General features: G+C 44.0%; 4 protein-coding genes across 5 annotated transcripts; 3 read left to right on the top strand and 1 right to left on the bottom strand.

Annotated features, from left to right (window-relative positions):
• Nucleotides 1–24: 24 nt before the first annotated feature.
• On the top strand, nucleotides 25–12,070 carry LOC108102863 (protein rhomboid). Of its 2 annotated transcripts, XM_017208065.2 has the most exons (8): nucleotides 25–79; nucleotides 933–1,217; nucleotides 1,271–1,363; nucleotides 1,437–1,460; nucleotides 1,523–1,699; nucleotides 10,503–10,733; nucleotides 10,796–11,207; nucleotides 11,272–12,070. In XM_017208065.2, the coding sequence occupies exons 2-8, from the start codon at nucleotides 1,050–1,052 to the stop codon at nucleotides 11,619–11,621; spliced, it is 1,455 nt and encodes a 484-aa protein (XP_017063554.1). In that variant the 5' UTR covers nucleotides 25–79; nucleotides 933–1,049; the 3' UTR covers nucleotides 11,622–12,070. The 2 variants fall into 2 exon arrangements, with proteins under 2 accessions (XP_017063554.1, XP_017063555.1); XM_017208066.2 differs by lacking the exons at nucleotides 25–79; nucleotides 933–1,217; nucleotides 1,271–1,363; nucleotides 1,437–1,460; nucleotides 1,523–1,699 and adding an exon at nucleotides 9,081–9,228.
• LOC108102864 (dynein light chain roadblock-type 2) lies at nucleotides 9,622–10,337 on the bottom strand. The gene has a single exon (XM_017208068.1). The coding sequence runs from the start codon at nucleotides 10,246–10,248 to the stop codon at nucleotides 9,934–9,936; it is 315 nt and encodes a 104-aa protein (XP_017063557.1). The 5' UTR covers nucleotides 10,249–10,337; the 3' UTR covers nucleotides 9,622–9,933.
• A 373-nt stretch (nucleotides 12,071–12,443) lies between the features above and the next one.
• Nucleotides 12,444–14,229, top strand: LOC108102783. The gene is made up of 3 exons (XM_017207944.1): nucleotides 12,444–13,118; nucleotides 13,340–13,446; nucleotides 13,500–14,229. The coding sequence occupies exons 1-3, from the start codon at nucleotides 13,052–13,054 to the stop codon at nucleotides 13,791–13,793; spliced, it is 468 nt and encodes a 155-aa protein (XP_017063433.1). The 5' UTR covers nucleotides 12,444–13,051; the 3' UTR covers nucleotides 13,794–14,229.
• A 1,352-nt stretch (nucleotides 14,230–15,581) lies between these two features.
• On the top strand, nucleotides 15,582–16,386 carry LOC108102787 (N-alpha-acetyltransferase 30). Its single transcript, XM_017207948.1, has one exon. The coding sequence runs from the start codon at nucleotides 15,666–15,668 to the stop codon at nucleotides 16,344–16,346; it is 681 nt and encodes a 226-aa protein (XP_017063437.1). The 5' UTR covers nucleotides 15,582–15,665; the 3' UTR covers nucleotides 16,347–16,386.
• Nucleotides 16,387–18,356: the final 1,970 nt, after the last annotated feature.

Raw genomic sequence — 18,356 nt, 5'->3', positions numbered from 1 at the left:
CCGGTGGAAAGTTCGCTTGTTTGTTGTTGCCTGGTTATAAGTGTGCAATATTTTTAATTTCGTGGGTGAAAAAAAAACGGTAAATAGCTGATATTAATAGAGGAAAATAATACAAAAAGTGAAGTAAAGTTTTGGCAAAGAATAGAGTCCTTCAAATAATAGAAAAGCAACCCCCGTGGAGCAATTTACTCATCAAAGTCATTTTCTATTAAATGAAAAGAAATCAAATTTCATTCAATCGACAACGAAAACCATTCAATAAACGCCAATTGCCTAGTTTTATTCATAAAAATCCAAACAAAATAGTTCCGGCAATTGACGAGGCGTAAACAAAATGCAAAACAATTGTTTGCCAGACGGATTCTGCGCAGTTTCACTTCATCATCATCATCAGGATCAATAACCTCCTTATCAGCAAGGAAATAGGGGAAACGACAACAAACCGTTGCCTTGGCAATCAAAACAAAGGCCGGCCAAGAACAAAATAAAACAGGATTGCAAAATATGTTTGCCGGGCATGAAATAGACTAAGGTATTGATTACCGGCTTTAGCCTATGATTAACCGGAACTATCTCTCTGGGCCCGAGAAGTAATGCAGCAATTCCAAACACGACAAATTGCAACAAACTTTTTCACAGGCCCACAAAACAGGGAATACCGAAAATTTAAATAAATAAATATGAAGTAGGCGCGGGTACTCGAACCACCAACAACGAAGTTCCACAGCGAGAAACCAACGTCTCAACGCACTCGACCACGTTCTTAGCGGGAGCCCCGATGCTAAGGTGTTATTTCAACTAGAAGAGCTTTTGGGGAAAGCTCTGCACAGTGGCTCAAATCGAGGAAATTAAAAAAGAAAAATCTATTTTTAAAATTCCAAAACTAATAATAGATTTGTAAAATGTGAATATTCCATATATTTTTTTTATAGGAAATCCCAGGATAGGAACTTAATAATAACTTATTCAAAGACTCTACAACCACTGCCAGTCCGCAATACCTAACACCCTGATCCCACGAACCATCCTGGATAGCCAGGAACAACAGGATGTGGCCCTCCGAGCGAGGAAGCTCTCGGGCCCTGGAAAATCCAACCAGTCAGCAAAATGCCGGCGGTAGTAGTCAGCAGGAGACCCTGGCCGATATAGAACACATATCCACCATTGCCGGATCCCTGGCCTCCATTGGATCCATCTCGCACACTCAAATGCGATATGTAAGTTTTTGGATAGGTTTAAAGGATTATATAAGTAACTTTGTTATTCTCAGCAATGCACCAATGATGCTGGCTATGATACGGAACACACTTCCCTGAACTCTGACTTTGATGAGGCCGAGCTACGTCGGGAGTTATTAAGAGATGTAAGTTCATGGGATTTTAAATTTAATTTCAAACTTATTACTAATAATATTTTCTTTCATAATTTTTCTACAGAAATGGAAACTTCTCTTTGACATGGTAAGTATCATGATGCCTAGTCCGTTGAGGAATACAATCATGATTATGATTATTTCTTCCAGTTTGATCCCGAGGGTTTTGGCGAAATATCCGTCGAGGAATTCCTGGTGGCCCTAAGGTCGCCGGAGTTCCTGTCCCAAGTGCCTATGAACAAGCGGGAGCTTCTTTTGGAGCGGGCCAAGAAGGCTAAACTGCCCACAGGACCCGGTTACGTGACGTTCCAGGACTTTGTGAATGTGGTGAGTGCCTCGCAATTACAATCGCCACTAGGCTTTGGCCACTGACCAAGTAACCAAAGTACCCGAGTAACCGTGCGTGTGTTTGTCCCGGGCTGCTCATCAACGGCAAACTCGATTTAAGTGCAAACACAGGTGCAAAGTACTCGGCCAGGACGACGACCAAAGTGTAGGCTCGTGTTCAAACAGACGGAGGACAAGCCTTCGTCCTGGCCGCACTCTTGTTTGGCAAATGCAAAAAGTGCGCTTGGCAAATAAATGCAACGCTTACAGATACACGGTTAAAAAATAGGGGAAATTCTTTAAACGTTCGTAGAGAAATCTGTAAGAGGTAAGAAGTAATAGGTAGACCTTTCTAATTTAAAGGTAATAAGTTGGATTTCAAAGTTCCCACCTACATACATGATTTTATTGGCCTTTAATAATTACAAACTTAGGTCAATTTTTCTCTCAATGTACTCCTATTTCTCCTTGGGTCCTTTCGCAACGCTTCGCTGGACATTTGAGTGTTTGTCCTGGTTACCTGGGCTCTGGCTATTTGTCCTGATGTGGTCCGAAAATACTGGCCAGGCTCTGGCCAGGCTGTCTTGGATTTAAGCTCTAAGGCAGCTGCTCCTGCGGGACAAGTGACTTCTGTGCCATGTTCCCTCTGGCAAGGGGTAGCTCTTTCTCGGCTTTGCCTTTGATTGGCAAGGCAATCCTATTGCATTTTGATTGATTCTACCCAGTTGATTGGCACGCACACAAACCGCACACGACAAAACTCTCATGCATAATCAATTCCAAAGTGAATATTCCTTCGCCTTGGCCGTTCGATTGTTTGCCAAAGTGTCCTTAAAGTCATGAATTAGCCAGGCTGGCATGTCCTTATTTGTCTCCGTGTGTGTGTGTGTGTGTGTGCTGGGTGTGTTGTGTGCCTAACGGTAATTGTGGATGAGACCCAGCCCATTCTTTGCACAATGGATTTCCATTCACAATCCCCCTGACGAGGACATTATTAGGTCCTTGTTTGGCCTGCTAATGCATTTGTTATTCCATTTGAGGGCTCCGTTTCTTCAGCCCGCCACTTTGTGCGGAATTCATATCTCCGCCAGCAATCTGAGATCCTTGTTGCCATCGTAGACAACATATTTCCACTTAATTATACATTTCAATGATCTGCTGGTCGGAGCATATGGACCAGGACTTGGTAGCTGTGGGGTAGTGAAGGGATCGTCAGGAATGCCGAGATGCGATGTCCGACCTGGCAATGCGCCATGCATAATGCAGACTGATGATTGTTGCATCTTCAACAAAAGCTCGCACGTGACAAATCCTTTTATGGCAGCGCACAGAAATCGGGGCTGTGGCTGTGGCGAGGACGTGAACGTGGCCAAGACGAAAGACGCCACCGAGGGGCGCGATGTGTTGAACGTTATGACAACTGGAGGCACGAGGCTCGCTGGCGACTGTCGTTTGTCTTCTTGGATCGGTCTGCATCTGGCCGGGGTTTTTGGTTTTCTGGCTTTAGAGCAGCTATCGGCCATCGGGCACAGCAGGCGACGGCAGCCGGTCAAGAATCAATCTGTGTGTTCCAAAGCCAAAGACGAATTGGCAATGCTCTTACCCGGAGTAAACTATTCTTGGGGTTTTATCAGTGCAGTTTGATCCTTTATATATTTTTTATTAATAATTATTAAAGAATTAATAAATAATACTAGAAGGAATTAATTTAGGTAGTAAGTTTCATAAGGTAGTAAGTTTCTCAGGGATGAGCAGGTTTAAATCAACTCCCTGACCTTGTCTTTGGTAGTCGTGTCTTCCAACTTTGAGTGTCCCTTTCATTGAGGGGTATCCGCTTTTAATTGCACTCGGTGGTGGTGGGATCGGGCAAAAAGCAGGAACGCCGCCAAGGAGCATTCTTGCATTAATCAGAAAGTCAACGGAGCTGCCAGGCATTCGATCATTCGATCATAAACGAAAGCAATTGCGCACAACTGGCCAGCCTGGTGGTGCGATGTGGTCCCAGTCCAAGTCCCGGTCCCGGTCCAACCCGATCCGATCCAGTCCAACTGCCATTATCATAATCAGGAGACGCAGCTGGCAGACTCTGGACCAGCTGAATCTGAACCTGTGCCTCCGCCTGTGTGCCTGTGCCTGTGCCGAGCACGCACCAAGAAATTCCAGCGGCCTGTCTTGAATGGGCCAACTGCAGAACGGTTGCTTCTTGGAGGAATGCCAGCCAGCTGCTGTTCCACAGCTTTTCCTCCTGGTGCTGCATCTCAGATCGGGTTTATTGAATAAACATTGTAGTGATGCACTCAGAAAAAATCCATTGAATTCAGAGATTAACGCTGTGAAAGAAAATCAGTTTAATTCTTCTGGAAAAACTTCTTACTAAAAGAAGAGAGGTTTTCTAATATAAGGAAGTTCTATTGATTTTCCTTAAACACCGTTTTTAAGTTGATTTTCTCTGAGTGCCGCGGTGCTCTCCTCTTGTCTCCTGCCTGCTGATCCAGCCTGCGCCGAGGTGGCGTCTGCTGCTGCTGATCTCGCGGAGCGATAGGCGGCGGAATCAGATCAGATTCGGACTTTGGAGCCGCGAGTGCGACTTGGTCTTGGGCCCCGAAGTAGGTGCAAAATGCCTTGCGCCTCGGACTCGGGGGAACAGAACCTGGAGGCGATCTTTCGCGACGCGGTATTAAATCAATGCCAATCCATAAATGGCCTACGCGGCGCGTAGATTGAATTGGAATCTCTTGGCGATTTCATTATTCTGCAATAATATCGCTTAAATCGAATGGGGCCGCGAGATGAGCGAACATTTCTGGTTAATTATGAAGCGGCAGTTACTAACTCTCGACGGCATCTGGCTTATAGGGTATCAATTACGGCCCATTACGCATTTTTCTGGGTTAAACGATATCAATATCTAAAGTAGTTTGATTCTCTGGCACAACTATAAGCTAAGTGTTAATCTGGGGGACCTGAATGGTCTGTCTTTAAGCCCATTTATTGATTAAATTCTCTTGGATAGGCAATAAGTCCTTGATTTAATGGCCTCCACATTTAATGGTTCACCTTCAACTTTCTTAATCGAAATGTACTTGCCATTCCTACCTTTAATCGTTTTTCCTGCTGCACAAAAACAAGAGAATTTCATGTTTACTCCGTGATGGCTGCTTGACTCGTGAATTGTGCAAGAAGTGGACGTGACGGTGGCAAAGATGATGTCGCTGTCCACCCCCCAGCCACACAACCTGGAGGTCCTTTTCCGCCCCTACATCCTGCAGCAGTGGTTCTCCTCCGACTCCTCTCCTCCGCCTCGTCGTTTTTGCTGCCGACGATGTTTGGTCAATGGTCAATTTGGCAGCCGTTTATTTTGATTGTTGTGCATCCGGGGCAAGGATAACGACGTGCACACGAAATGGACCAGGACCCAGACCCCTTTTCCTGGCCTTTCTGGCACTCCTCTTCTCTTTCCACTCCCCCTTTTGGTTGCGTTGCAATATTTTTGCCATCGTCACGGAATTCACCGATAACCGAGGCGAGAATGGGGGGATTGGACTGGAGCATCCTCTGTTTGGCATCCTGCGGCGTCATGTCCCGTTCACATATCTCGCAATGATCATTTTTGCATGTTTTTCCACCTGCAGGTGTTGTGTGCCATTTGTATGGTTTATATCTCGTATAATCCGCGCCACAGAAATTTATCCACAAAAGGGGAAATCGAATTTTTGTGGGCTTGCGGAAGAAATGTGCAGCGTAATCCCCTAGCACTTCTATCTGGCAATCAAATTAGATTCGTGGGCTTGTACTTCATAGACTACAATGCAAGGTAGTGTACTATTAACAGAGACACTCACTTTATAGGGAGACAACTAATTACGATGAATAAATTTAAATAGGGTGCGCACCTGACATTTACGACGACACCATAAAAACCCGAGCTACTGCCATCCGGGGTCAATGAATGGCCGCTGCATTCCTCCTACGCGTGCACTTAGAAAAATTAAGTATCAACACAATAGGTTTCCCTTAATAAGGGGGCTATCTTCCTTTATCTGTACTTGCAAGGAGCTTTCAATTCCAAAGCATAAACCAGCCGATTTCTCCCTGTGTACTCCTCTTCTCCGTGGCTCTTCAAGCTCAAGTGCGTCGCATAATTGCCTGAGGAGGTGGAGTGGCAGACGGAAGCCAAAGCACGGGGTGCGCATCATTAACCTTGCAACCTTTGGTGCGCTAATGAGACGGCCAGTGTCCAATTTTGACCATTGGGCATAGGACACGCGCGGCTCGGGTTGGCACCTCATCGCCATACATCGACTCACCGTCTCTTGCAGGCAGCTGATTTCTCCGCCGATTGCGGCTGCTCAGTGGGTTGGAAAACTCCGCTGCGCTATTTGCTTGTCCCTAGCGATCCTATATCCGATTTCCTGCACGCCCCTCCACTTCGCAAGGCAAACAATGCGTGCGGCTCAAGTGGAAGTCTCTTACGGGTTCCTTCTGTTTTTTGTCGAGCTCTGGAGGCACCATTTTTGCCAATCCTCAAACAAAGTAAGAGTGCCTCGCGTGTCATTCCATTTCCGCCTGCCTCGAATCGCAAATCAAATACAGCGTTCTGAAGGAGCAGCTGCCAGGGATCCTTGCTCCTTGCTTTTGCATGCATGGAAAGAAAATATAGGTAGAAAAAAATACATAAATAGAACAAGGATTATAAATCGTAATAAGTATTTATAATTTTGGGTTTTTTTACCATACAAATTGCACATAAAACTTAGTTACCTTATGTAATCTCCGACTTCCTTAATTTTTTCTTTAAGTGTGTACCTTAATCTCTCCCTGTGTGAAATCGCGTATAGCTTTTGATTTTCAGCTCATTCAAAAGCCAACGGGCGGTGACTTCACCTCCATATCCATCCCATCTCAACTGAACTCTCTTAGTACAAAAGACGGCGTCAAAGGGCAAGACAAGTAGTGGTACTATATAGAACACTCGGCGATTCTGATTGCGATTGTGGATATAAAAGTGGCTGAGCTCAAGCTGTAGCCGTGGATTGTGGATGCCGCAGCTTGTGTGTGTTTATTGTTCTGGCGGCGGCAGCGGCGGCAAATACAGGAAACTGCAGAAAGGTGCAAACGAACTTCCGCTCCAAATCAGTTTTCGATTTGCTTTTTCCTCGGCTGCTTTCCATATCCATTTCAGCTGCTTTTGCTGTTTGCACTTTCCTCGCCCTCTTTTGTTTGGCACGCGCTCTGGCAGATGTCACCTGGAATGAAAATGAGTTGAGTGGGGAAATTATCTGGCTTTTTAGCATACTCCTCCGCCACAATCAATCATCATTCAGTGGTCACGGAGGCTGAAAGGCTGATTATCCTGTAATTAGGCAGCAGGATCAACGCAGGTCCTGCCAAAAAACCGGGAAAAAGCAAGGAAAAAACGCCCAAATGTGAATTTAATGAGTAAAAATGTGATAATTAGAAGGGACCCCCGACGAGGCCGACAAAGGGCCAAGCCATCCCGCATCCTTTCATCTTCGGGCTAATTACAGGCCGAAGTCATTTGGCCAGACAAGTGCATCCGTTTTGCTGTAATTGCCGTGTTTGTTTAAGATTCAAGACCCAGTCCCAGTTCCATAGCTCCCTTGCCTAGTTCTCCACCTGCAGCGATTCCCAGGCAATGCAAATTGAATTAGGCCTTGGCATAATATTGTCATTCAATTAGATCTTCTGGCCAGAGTCAAGCGGCTTCTCAACGTCTCCAAGGTGTTTCGCCCGTGCAAACATCAACAAATCCGCAGTCCCAGAGACTTTGCCCTGCTCCTGGGCATGCAAAATGTGACATTTAATAAGCTGCCAAAGAAAAACAAAGTAATTTAGTGCCAGGGAAAATTCTGGTTTGTTGGTTTGCGTGTGATTATTATTATTAGCAGAAAGTTAATATGGAATTAGCAAAAGGATATTTTGGTTTGGGTTAAGTAAAGGTAATTATTATCTGAAATAATGTATGTTAAATATAAATCAAATGCTTCGATTTAACTGCCAACTGCAGTAAGTCTTCGTTTACTTTGCTTTGCCATAGATTCGATGGTACTTCTTGTCTAAGTTATTGGGTTAGGTAAATAATTTAAAATATTAAAAGCTGCTTAACCTGCATAGGATACGAAAACATAATTCTTCTGGCTTATTAATGTTTTAAATAGATGTCAGAAAAATGGCTTTGGCATTGTGTCCTAGGATAAATATTCGCTTTTGTCCTTTCATTAGCCGTAACAACGAGCGCAGAACAATGTTAATCAAATAGCTCATTTAATAAGCTCCAAACCACGAGGACGTTTTACATGGTCACCCGGAAATAAAGCCATTGGGCATGCATCATGCACCATGACCTCCTCGTTCTTCTCCACCTCCTCTTGGTCCTGCTCCTTTTACCCGGCCAGTTTATAAATATTGCTCAACTGTTTGGAATAAAAATGTCAACACGCCGGGTGAGGCCGTACGCAATGCATAATAGAGGACACACAATACCTCCGAACCTCCGAACCACCGATCCTGTGGACTGCCAGTCACCCAGCCACCGGAGCCACCGCCGGAGGAGATGTCCTTTTTTGCGCATAGCCACAGGCCGGCAACAAAAAACACGTAAAATTCACATCGCCGTGCTTGTGTGTTTCTGCTGCAACGCAATTCAAAGGAATTTTTTGTGGCTAACAGAGAGAACCGGCCACGTCGACCTGTGGTCCCTTTCCTGACCCTCTCTCACTCCCGTCTGCCGAGCGTTAAATGTTTTGCGTCAATTTGTCGGCCTATCCTGCAAAGGTGAATGAAGCGATGGTACAGCAATGGTCAAAATAATAGTCTCACATTTTCAAGCCGCATCTTAGAAGGACTTTATTTTTCCATACTTGCCTGTATTGAACACCGTTAAATGTCAGGAAAGTCGCCTACCTGATGACGTCATGCGGCGAGCAAGACTCCGACTCCTTTGCCCTTTTGCATCCAGGATAATGACATTATCAGCCGCAGCAGCCTTCGTCCGCCAAACAAACGATAAGCAATTATTTGTTGGGAATACAATTTTCCCCTATTTGGCCCTGTTGGCACTTTGTTGTGATCGCTTGATCTTGCCGAAAAATGCGATTTGTCACCAGGCCACAATGCGTGTGGGTGTTCCCATTGTTGACAACACAGATTCTCAGCGGTCTTTGTCTGCGAATCGTAACAATTTAATACCCAGAAATTGGGCCAAATCGGAAAGTTAAATCGGAAGTAAAATTTTATTTTTTATGTTTTTGATATTGGCGGTATTCTCCTTTCATCTGACGTTGTGCAACACTCCTTCGCAACACTGTTCTCAGTAAGACAAAGAACACTGGAAGAGGAGGAACAGAGATCAGTGGAAAGCGCGAAGCGCGAAACTTACGCACGCTGGCGGTTTAGTTTTTTTTTCGCCTGTTTTCTTTAATGTTAAGTGTTAATTGTCTCTAATAAATAATAGTAATGGCTAAATAATAAAGTTAAACAGATAACGCAAGGAAGTTGTTTCTCACCGCGTAAGTCTTTAATTTGTGTAAATCTTTAAGAAGTTGTGAATGCATTTACAGTTGGAAAAAAGTCACTGACTTCATTGAAGATTTTAACACACACTCGCCCACGCAGTAACTAGCGTTGCCACCCAACGTTTTATCCACTGTCACAGCTTCCAGTCGAGAGGAAACTTATCAATTAAACCAAATTTGATAATTACTATCATTAAAACTGGCCGACTAGCGATGATTAACTAGATAGACACATAAATTTCCCCTCCCTTCCCAGACTGGCGGAAGTAACTATTTTGTGACCTGGGGCCAACTAGGCAAGCTTAATTCGTGGCCTTTTTCTTTCGCAGTCGTAATCGTGCATTTTAATTGCGTGTAGGCTTCATTTTTAATTAAATACAATACACATTTTCCGCTTTTTGCAGATTTTTGCCCGCTTCGTAGTCTTTTAATGGCCGACATCGGCATCTCTGCCAACATCTTAATTACATAATAAACATAATTTAGTTTGGCCGGTCACACGCATAAATGTTCTGTTCATAATTTAATGGCTCGTTTAGTTTTCGGGGGTTAATGAAATACTGGAATACGGTGATCTGCAACAACAACACCATCAATGAGTGAGTGAGATAGTAGTGGATACTTGTAGGAGTGTTTCTCATTTTTTATCTTTTGGGCAACACTGCCCACACTGCTTTAACCCTATCTTTGGCGAGGGGGTTACAACACTACGGTCACCGTGAAAGCCTCCTCCGGACTAACCAGGAATTCGTGCTTCCTGGTTTTCACGCGCAAGAAGCACAACCTATCCTCGGGATCTATATCACGAACACAGCTCTGGGCCAACTTTAGGAAGCTGGCGTGCAGGTGCTTAACAATCGATTGGGCCGTGGTCAGATCAAAGGAAGTGTGCAATAGACTATCCGAGGCATTCTCCGACACCACAAACCCCTGAGCCTGCTCCGTAATCCGGTTCGTGTTGTCCATGTTCTGCTGAACCACCTCCTCCATTGCCTTCAGATAAATTTTCGACATTTTGAAAAAGAGTTGAAAAAAACCAACAAAAATTTAAGTTTTTAGATTAAGTTCTCTATCTGTGATATATGATCCGTATTCTAATAAGGTTGTCAAGGGACTGTTCACTTCAGTACGGCCTTAAAAGATAGATTCTAGAATTTTGAGTACAAGAGCACTCTGATTGATATTTTCCTAGCACAACAAAAAATAAATATCAGTGTCTATCCTTTTCCTTTCAAATTAATTAGCAAATCGTTAAAAATTTTTTGCAGATGAGCGGTAAACGGACTCGTAGCTTCAAGTGCGCCGTACACCATCGAGATCGCGAAGTTTGCTCAGAGAACGATTTCCAGCTCGTGTTTAACGAACCGCCACTCTTCCGGAAAATGGTGCATGCCGTGGCCATGGAGATCCTGCCTGAGGAGCGGGATCGCAAGTATTACGCCGATCGATACACATGCTGTCCTCCTCCCTTTTTCATCATCCTGGTCACTGTAGTGGAGGTGGGTTAAAATATTGATTCCTCTCTGAATGTACCTAGCATTTAAATTACTTTCTTCCCCAGTTGGGTTTCTTTGTATATCATTCGGTGATCACTGGTGAGGCTGCTCCAAGGGGACCCATTCCCTCGGACTCCATGTTCATCTACCGCCCAGATAAGCGACACGAGATCTGGCGCTTCCTCTTCTACATGGTGCTCCATGCAGGATGGCTCCACCTCGGATTCAATGTAGCCGTTCAGCTTGTATTCGGCTTGCCATTAGAGATGGTTCATGGTTCTACGAGGATAGCCTGCATATACTTTTCCGGAGTATTGGCGGGAAGCCTGGGCACAAGCATCTTTGATCCCGACGTGTTTCTAGTGGGGGCGAGTGGAGGAGTCTACGCTCTACTAGCAGCCCATTTGGCAAATGTCCTGCTCAATTATCACCAGATGCGTTATGGAGTCATCAAGTTGCTCCACATTTTAGTTTTCGGTGGGTAATCGATTCACCTAAGATTGATTAATATAGATCATAATGAAACTTCTTTTTCTTGAAGTTTCCTTTGACTTTGGCTTTGCTATATATGCGCGCTATGCTGGCGATGATTTGCAAATTGGATCTTCGAGTGAATTCGTGGCCATAGATCAGACGGAATCGGTGGCCGCTGTTTCATATGTGGCCCATTTAGCTGGGGCGATAGCTGGACTTACCATCGGTCTGCTAGTTCTCAAGAGTTTCGAGCAGAAGCTCCACGAGCAGCTGCTCTGGTGGATCGCTTTGGGAACCTACTCAGCGCTTGTGGTCTTTGCCATTGCTTTCAACATTATGAATGGATTTGCCATGTTTAATATTCGCGTGGAGAAGATCCGGGTGACGGAAACGTATTTCAATGATTTCCAGGTGTGAGTCCCAGGAGGATTTGCCAAAGGATGGCCAGAGTGCAATCCTTGTTTAATATTTAATTGATATTTTGCTTACATTATGTTCATTGCGTTCTATTGAAGTTTTTTTTATTGTTTTTGGACGTCGATTAAGTTTCGCGTTTATTGTTTCGTTAGCGCCATATCTGTAGAATCAGATATATATATCATTGTATGCTTACGTGTCATTCCACGTAAATTATTTTGTTTTGTTTTGCTAGTTAAGTACAAACCTTAAATTGTAAGAGAATATTTACAACAAATCGAACTGATTAGGTGTAACATAATGCTCAAGGAATTCAACATTTTCTATTTATACTTAAATATAACTTTAGAATCAGAAGACTTTATAGGAGCTAAGAACAAATCTCCACAAGAAGCTGTAAAATACAAATAAAATATATATATATGCTTTGAGGGCTATATGGAAACCGATATTGGCAATTTATTCTAAATTCGCAGGCCTTACAAAAAATTGGGAACTACCTCAAGACCAAAACTGATAAATAATATTTAATATATGTACACAACAATTTAAATGAAATCGGTTTCAATTTGATATAGCCGAGCGGAGGTCAGCACAGCCAGCTTTAAGGATTCAATTAAGACCAAGCACCAGAGTAAGGCATAAATTTACAAATTTTGTATTTACACAATTTGTTTTATTTGTAAATAAAAATGAATATAAAACAAATAAATTATTTTAAAGCTCAAGTGGTAACGCATGGCTGCTATAATTTTAATAAAATTCAGTCTAGATATTTAACTAGAGGGGAAAAATTACAAATAACTAAGGATTAAAGTTTTCCAGTAACAGGGCTGCCACATTGTTAAACGATCCCGGTGTGGCCACACTGATCCTCATAAAGTCGCGTAGCTTTGTTACTAACTCCGTGAAAACTCCTTTAAATTGGCTTAAAAAATAAGTTATAGTGCGATTAAACCGATTCGCGTGCTGGGCGATAAGGCAGGGCCATCCATCCTTATCATTTCGATGAGTTATGACACAATCCGTTGGCAAAAAACTACAATTTCACCCAGCGCGACACGCACACCTGCGACAATCCTTCGTTTGTGTGTTAACTTTGGCTTTTTGCCGCGTTTCTCAGTTGCGTGTTTTTGGCCAGGACATTGGGAAAACATCGGGACAACCAGCTGGAGGAGCAGTCAACAAATCCCAATCCCGGCGGACACGGAATTTATGTTTGTTTGAGCACATTTCGCCGTCAAGTCATTCGTCAGTCTTGTCACATATTTCCGCGCGGTAGGGGGAGGAATGAGCAGAAATGATGGAAAAAATGCGGAAAAACAAATGCAAAATGTGACAGAAACGCAACTGAGTCCTTTTAGCAATCTGGTGGACAGGAGCTGCTCCCATTGACGCTGATAAATGCGGGTTGATTTTGGAACGGGATTATGGCGCAACAAAATATGTATTACTTATACTGGGCACTGACTGGCAAAAATTTGGCAAAAATAAATGGTAAGAAATTAATTAGCCAAACTTGAATTCTATCGCGTGAAAGTTATCTTTCTTTTCAAAGAATCCAAATCGTAAAGTACATTTATAGAGAAAAAGAAGATCGTAATTTGTAGTCAAGCCTCTAATGCGATGGCTTCTTTAAAAATACTTTAAGATCAGGTTTAATGTCTTGCCTGAGTCAATAGATTAACTTGCTGGACTGCACTTAACTTATTCCCCAGGAATGAAGCCGGTCTGGTGCAGTGGTCGTCAGTGTATAAATCATATCAATCGAAGCCTTCCTCCGCGCGGAATTCAACATGACCAGGACGGCAATCCTCAGTTTCTGGTGCGCAAACATGTTTATAAAAAGTACAAGTTAATATTTATGTAATTCCACAGATGCGAACGGGGCCAGAAGATCCAGACGGCAAAGATCATTACATTGACATATTCATGCGGAATCGGAATCGGGGAATTCCAGGGAACACACAAACAATGGAGCACGCGACCATGTGGAGCGGAGCCATGAGGAGTGCGTCCCACGCGAGTGCCGGGAATCAACCTGCAACGTGCCTTTTGTCTTGCCCAGAAACCTCACACATCTCGCATCTCACATCGTCCAGTTGTCGTCGCTTTTATCCGCAACATGGACATGGGGACCGGGATCGTCGGAATGCTTATCATGAGGCATGAGGCGCACTTGTAGCTGTCATAAGGCCAACTGAAATATTGGCAGCCCAAACAGAAACCGAAACGGCAACCAAAGAAGCAACCTTTTGCCTGCTCCCTCTCTTAGCTCCTTTCGATGAACTGCACTGGACAAAAAGTCCACTTGAGGTGGAAAGAAAAGGCAAGAGGCACCAGAGAACTGCCCCAGGACGTGTCCTCCATCCATTTATCTCACTCGACGCCGGCGACGGCAACGGGCAAATATGGAAATTTGTTGGCCCGGCCGCCTTTTTTTTGTGAGACACCGACGCTTGTCCCCCGCAAAGCCGCCACTTAAACCGCTTCATTAAACACTCCATGAACTCCCTGTCCTGGGCCAAGTGTCCTTATGTCCTGGCGGTGTAATTAATTTCTGCCACAGTCGGGTATTTGAAAAAGCTTAGAAATGCGGCCGAGGAGTGGAAGGAAGCATTTTCCGTGCCACAAGAGCAATTATGAAAAGGAGTCTAGTGGCGGGGATAATAACTGAAGCAGTCGGAGAAAGAAACTGGAGCTTCAGAAAGGATTGCAGTTATGAATTTAAAGAATGAAACTTTATAAATAGCTGCGACAATACAGGAGACTGTCATGAAAAGAATTTCCATAAGGATAAGGCTTACGAATGCATAATAATTCCCCACAAAGTAATGTTAATAGTTCCAGTTTTTACTGCATCAAAAGTTCGTTAATTAACTAATACAATCATTACATAAAACCCAACAAACGTGACATAAGCTAGTGTTAATCAAAATTATCGGATTTACTGGATCAATAATCTTTATTGTGTCGCTGAGTCAATATTAATTAAACCAACGGCTAAAGGATTTTCCAAGGCATATGAACACCTTGCCATCAACGAAAAACCAGGACACAAATCAAACAGGAATGGCCCCAAATCAAAGTGCGGGGTAAGTGAGCAAGCAATGTTTTATTATAGTTATAGGCAAGCTAATCTGATTTACGGCAAGAAAGTGACTTTAAGCCCATGTTGAGTTACCCCAAAACGAGTCCCTCCCACCTTGTGTGTCCTTTATGGGCCTTTTAGGTTAATTGCTTCTGTTGCATTCCCTCCATTAACCATTGGTCACATGAGGTCATTGTGGCTCCATTCTGGGGAAGCACTTCCTCATCCGGATGTAAAATAGGAAGCCGGCCAGGGGAAGCGACCGGGAAACACAATCAACACGAACCTAATACACGAAATTAGTTTTCATATATGCAAAGCCGAGGGTGGGAGCCTTGGCTCAGAGCTGTCACCACCCACCTGGCAGCTCCCAGGGACCGAGATCCACCACCCACCTGGCGGACACCTGTGCGTGCTTGCCGGCAATTCCGTATTCTTCGTCAACGTCGTCCTCGCACAGACAACAAAGGATTCTCCTCTTCGAGGGCAACTGTCAAAGTCGTGGCAGACATTTTCATAATTTTCACATGCTCAGGGAGCTTTCCCCCTTTCTCAATCCTGTTTTTGTCCCGGGCGTGCCTCTTAATTGCCCTGAATGGAGCTGGGCAAAGTGGAAGCCGTCACAGGGGTTGGGGTAATGCTATTTAGAGCCTGCCACGCCGAGTGTCACCTGCTGGGATTTGTGCGAGTGCCTTGCCACCAAGGTCGCAGGAAGGAATTTTCACGACATTTTCACTCTCTTGCGGAGGTTTCTCTTTTCAATCTGTTAGTATAAGTTGAATATTTTGGGTTGGGTTGGGTTCACAAATTATGTTATTTGGGATATGACTTAATTTTGTTTTTTCTAAGAAGTTCAAGAAATGATTTGATGATGATTTTTCAATCTAGTTACTTTTATCAAAAATTCGGAATTTTATCAACTTTCTTTGAGAAACTTAAAACAGTTTTCTAAAATGGGTGACAATGCCCTGGAATCGATTCTTATAGAGAGGGATCGTGCGCTTTCTATTGAGGAAACAGATCATATAGAGAAGGATCCTGTAGAGGTGAACCTCCCACTTTTACAAGAGGAAACAGGTCTTCAAAAGAAAGCTCAATCTGTTATAGATGTTAAGGATACCTCGAAGGACAAAGCGGAGACCCTGAAGCAGTTTACATTTTGTATCTTCGAAGATGAATCGCAGCTAAAGGAGCTCCAGAATCTAATCGACAAGGAGCTATCAGAACCCTACTCCATTTACACCTATCGCTATTTTGTCTACAACTGGCCGGATCTTTGCTTCTTTGCGCTAGATGGAGATCGCTATGTGGGTGTTATAGTATGCAAGTTGGAAACGGTGATAGAAGGAGTTCTTCAGGGTTACATCGCCATGCTGGCGGTGAATGTGGAGTACAGAAAGCGCGGAATCGGGAAGGCTCTCTCGGAAATGGCCATCGAGGCCATGGCAATAAAAAACGCGGCCGTGATCGTCCTAGAAACGGAGTTGACCAACAAAGCGGCGTTGGCTCTCTACCAAAGTCTGGGATTCATTCGGGAGCAACGGCTACTGCGCTATTACGTAAGCGGTGTTGATGCCTTCCGTCTGAAACTGATTCTCAAAGACTCCGCCATTTGGCTTACAACCGAGGATTAGTATAGTATGGTTAAATATATTGGTTAATGACTGCTTCTGATTGGTTGCGAGTTGGCTTTTGTCTTTGACCTTTGCTCCGTTCCCTTCAATTAGCGCCCCAGCATGCTGCTACTTGGGTAGCCCAAAGAAGACTCCGAAATCAGGTAGATAAAACTCCGCCTCCTAATTGAGCCGCAAAACGATCGATGTCGATGCCGATGGAAACTGCAGAAACAGAGTCATGCCGGGTAGGGTGATCAAACCGATCGACCAGAAGGGATAATTGCTTCTCAGGGTCAAAGTCTCGACACATTAAGGAGCTCTCGTCGCCTCGATAAGGTTATGCTTTGATAGGTGGTCCTTCATCGGCATTCTCTTTAGATTCATTCAAACTGATTGAGGGAATCGCAAAGTTCTCGAAGAATGTCTTTCAGCAGTTATTTAGAAGGTCGTCCCTGGAGATTTGTATGTTTTGACGGGGCTCAGTTCATAGTAAATAAATTTCTGGCGGCCCTTTGGTGTCTGTTACGAACTATATTCAAAAATTGATGGCGACTATTTCCTTCCTCTAAATAAAAAGATAAATACTTAATCTAACAAAGCCATCATCGATCGAGCACCTCTTTCAGGTCATCGCTTCCCTTCAGAGTTCTCTTAGGAACGTTGAACCCTTGGAGGTTCTCGTCGGAGGTCTTTCTGCCCGCAGATCGTTGATCTGTGATACCCACTTGAAACTTGCTACCAGCTTCCTCAGTTGAGTTCTGGATCCGATTCTGACTGCAACTCTGACTCCGTTTCATTCCGTGGCAGCTTTTCGCTGCGCCACTTCACCTTTCCGCCAAATGTAAACAAAAACGTCCAAAGTCAACTTTTGGGCAGGTGGCTCCCGCTCGAAGCCGCAGCTTCTGTCCACAGCTCTACAGCTCTGCACTTCCAGAGACCCGAACAGATGACATGCAACGTTGTGGCAAAATACCGCGGAGGGACGGGGCGCTAGGAGGAGCGTTGATTGAGTTGCACCTGCCATTCGCAGAAACAAGCTGGACGAGAAGGCAACGGGACGGGGATGCGGGGGGCAGATGGATGCCCGCGTTATTTATGTGGATTTTTCGGCTTCAGAGAGCCGAGTCAGCTCTGGATTCCGAGTCGCAGTCACAGTCACCGTCTGAGCCTGTCTGACCTCGTCCCCGATTGCTGTTGACATTGTGCCTGAATTTCAATTTGATGTCCACGAGGCGGCAGCTCCTGTCTACCATAAATCTTGCTCCACAAACTGCCTAGACTCTCCGGGTGCGTTTCGGATTGGATTGGTTTGGTTTGGCTTGGCATTGTCTGTCTTCATGACTGGGAGTTGCAAGTGGCGGCAAGTGTCTACTCCGCCCCCGAAATCCGAACGCACTAAGCTTGTGCCCCGCTTTTCAGGCATATCTGCCTTATCTGCCACATCTGGCTGTTCCTCATTGTCCTCCTGGTAATTGTATAATTTAAGTGCAAATTAATTGGCAGGTGCAATCAGGCAGCTTTGATTATGCACAATTACTAATTGCGATTTGGGATTCGGACTACAATATTTACATAACGAACATCCTCGTTAACTTTTTTGTAAATATTTCAAGACCTTTTATTGCCTGCCTCACTTATTAACTCGAAAATCTCAACAGATATATCTGATTAACGCTTCTTTGGATATTCATCATTAATAATGCTGAGTTTTGGGCCATCAAGGATTATGAGGATTATATCATAGGAATCGTAATTGAAAGGGTATATTGGTTACTTAGAATGATGCTCCCAAGTTATCAAAGTTTTAAATTGAATTAAGAAAACAATCATATATTTTTGTTAATAACCATTAAAATAACAATTACTAATTAAAATTAAGTACTTAAAAGAGGTATCTTGAAGTCTAAACACCCTCTAACACCTACTAATGATTTTTGATTTGATAAAAGTCCTTCGAGTGGAAGGCCTATTTGAAAATTCATGGACTTAAGTCCTGATAATCCGGCAGGATAGAATGACGATATGAAT

This window comes from Drosophila eugracilis, unplaced genomic scaffold (assembly GCF_018153835.1).
Source record: "Drosophila eugracilis isolate 14026-0451.02 unplaced genomic scaffold, ASM1815383v1 contig_2088, whole genome shotgun sequence".
NCBI lineage: Eukaryota > Metazoa > Arthropoda > Insecta > Diptera > Drosophilidae > Drosophila > Drosophila eugracilis.
The sequence above is the reverse complement of the archived record's forward strand: the minus strand, read 5'-3'. Positions and strand labels throughout refer to the sequence as shown.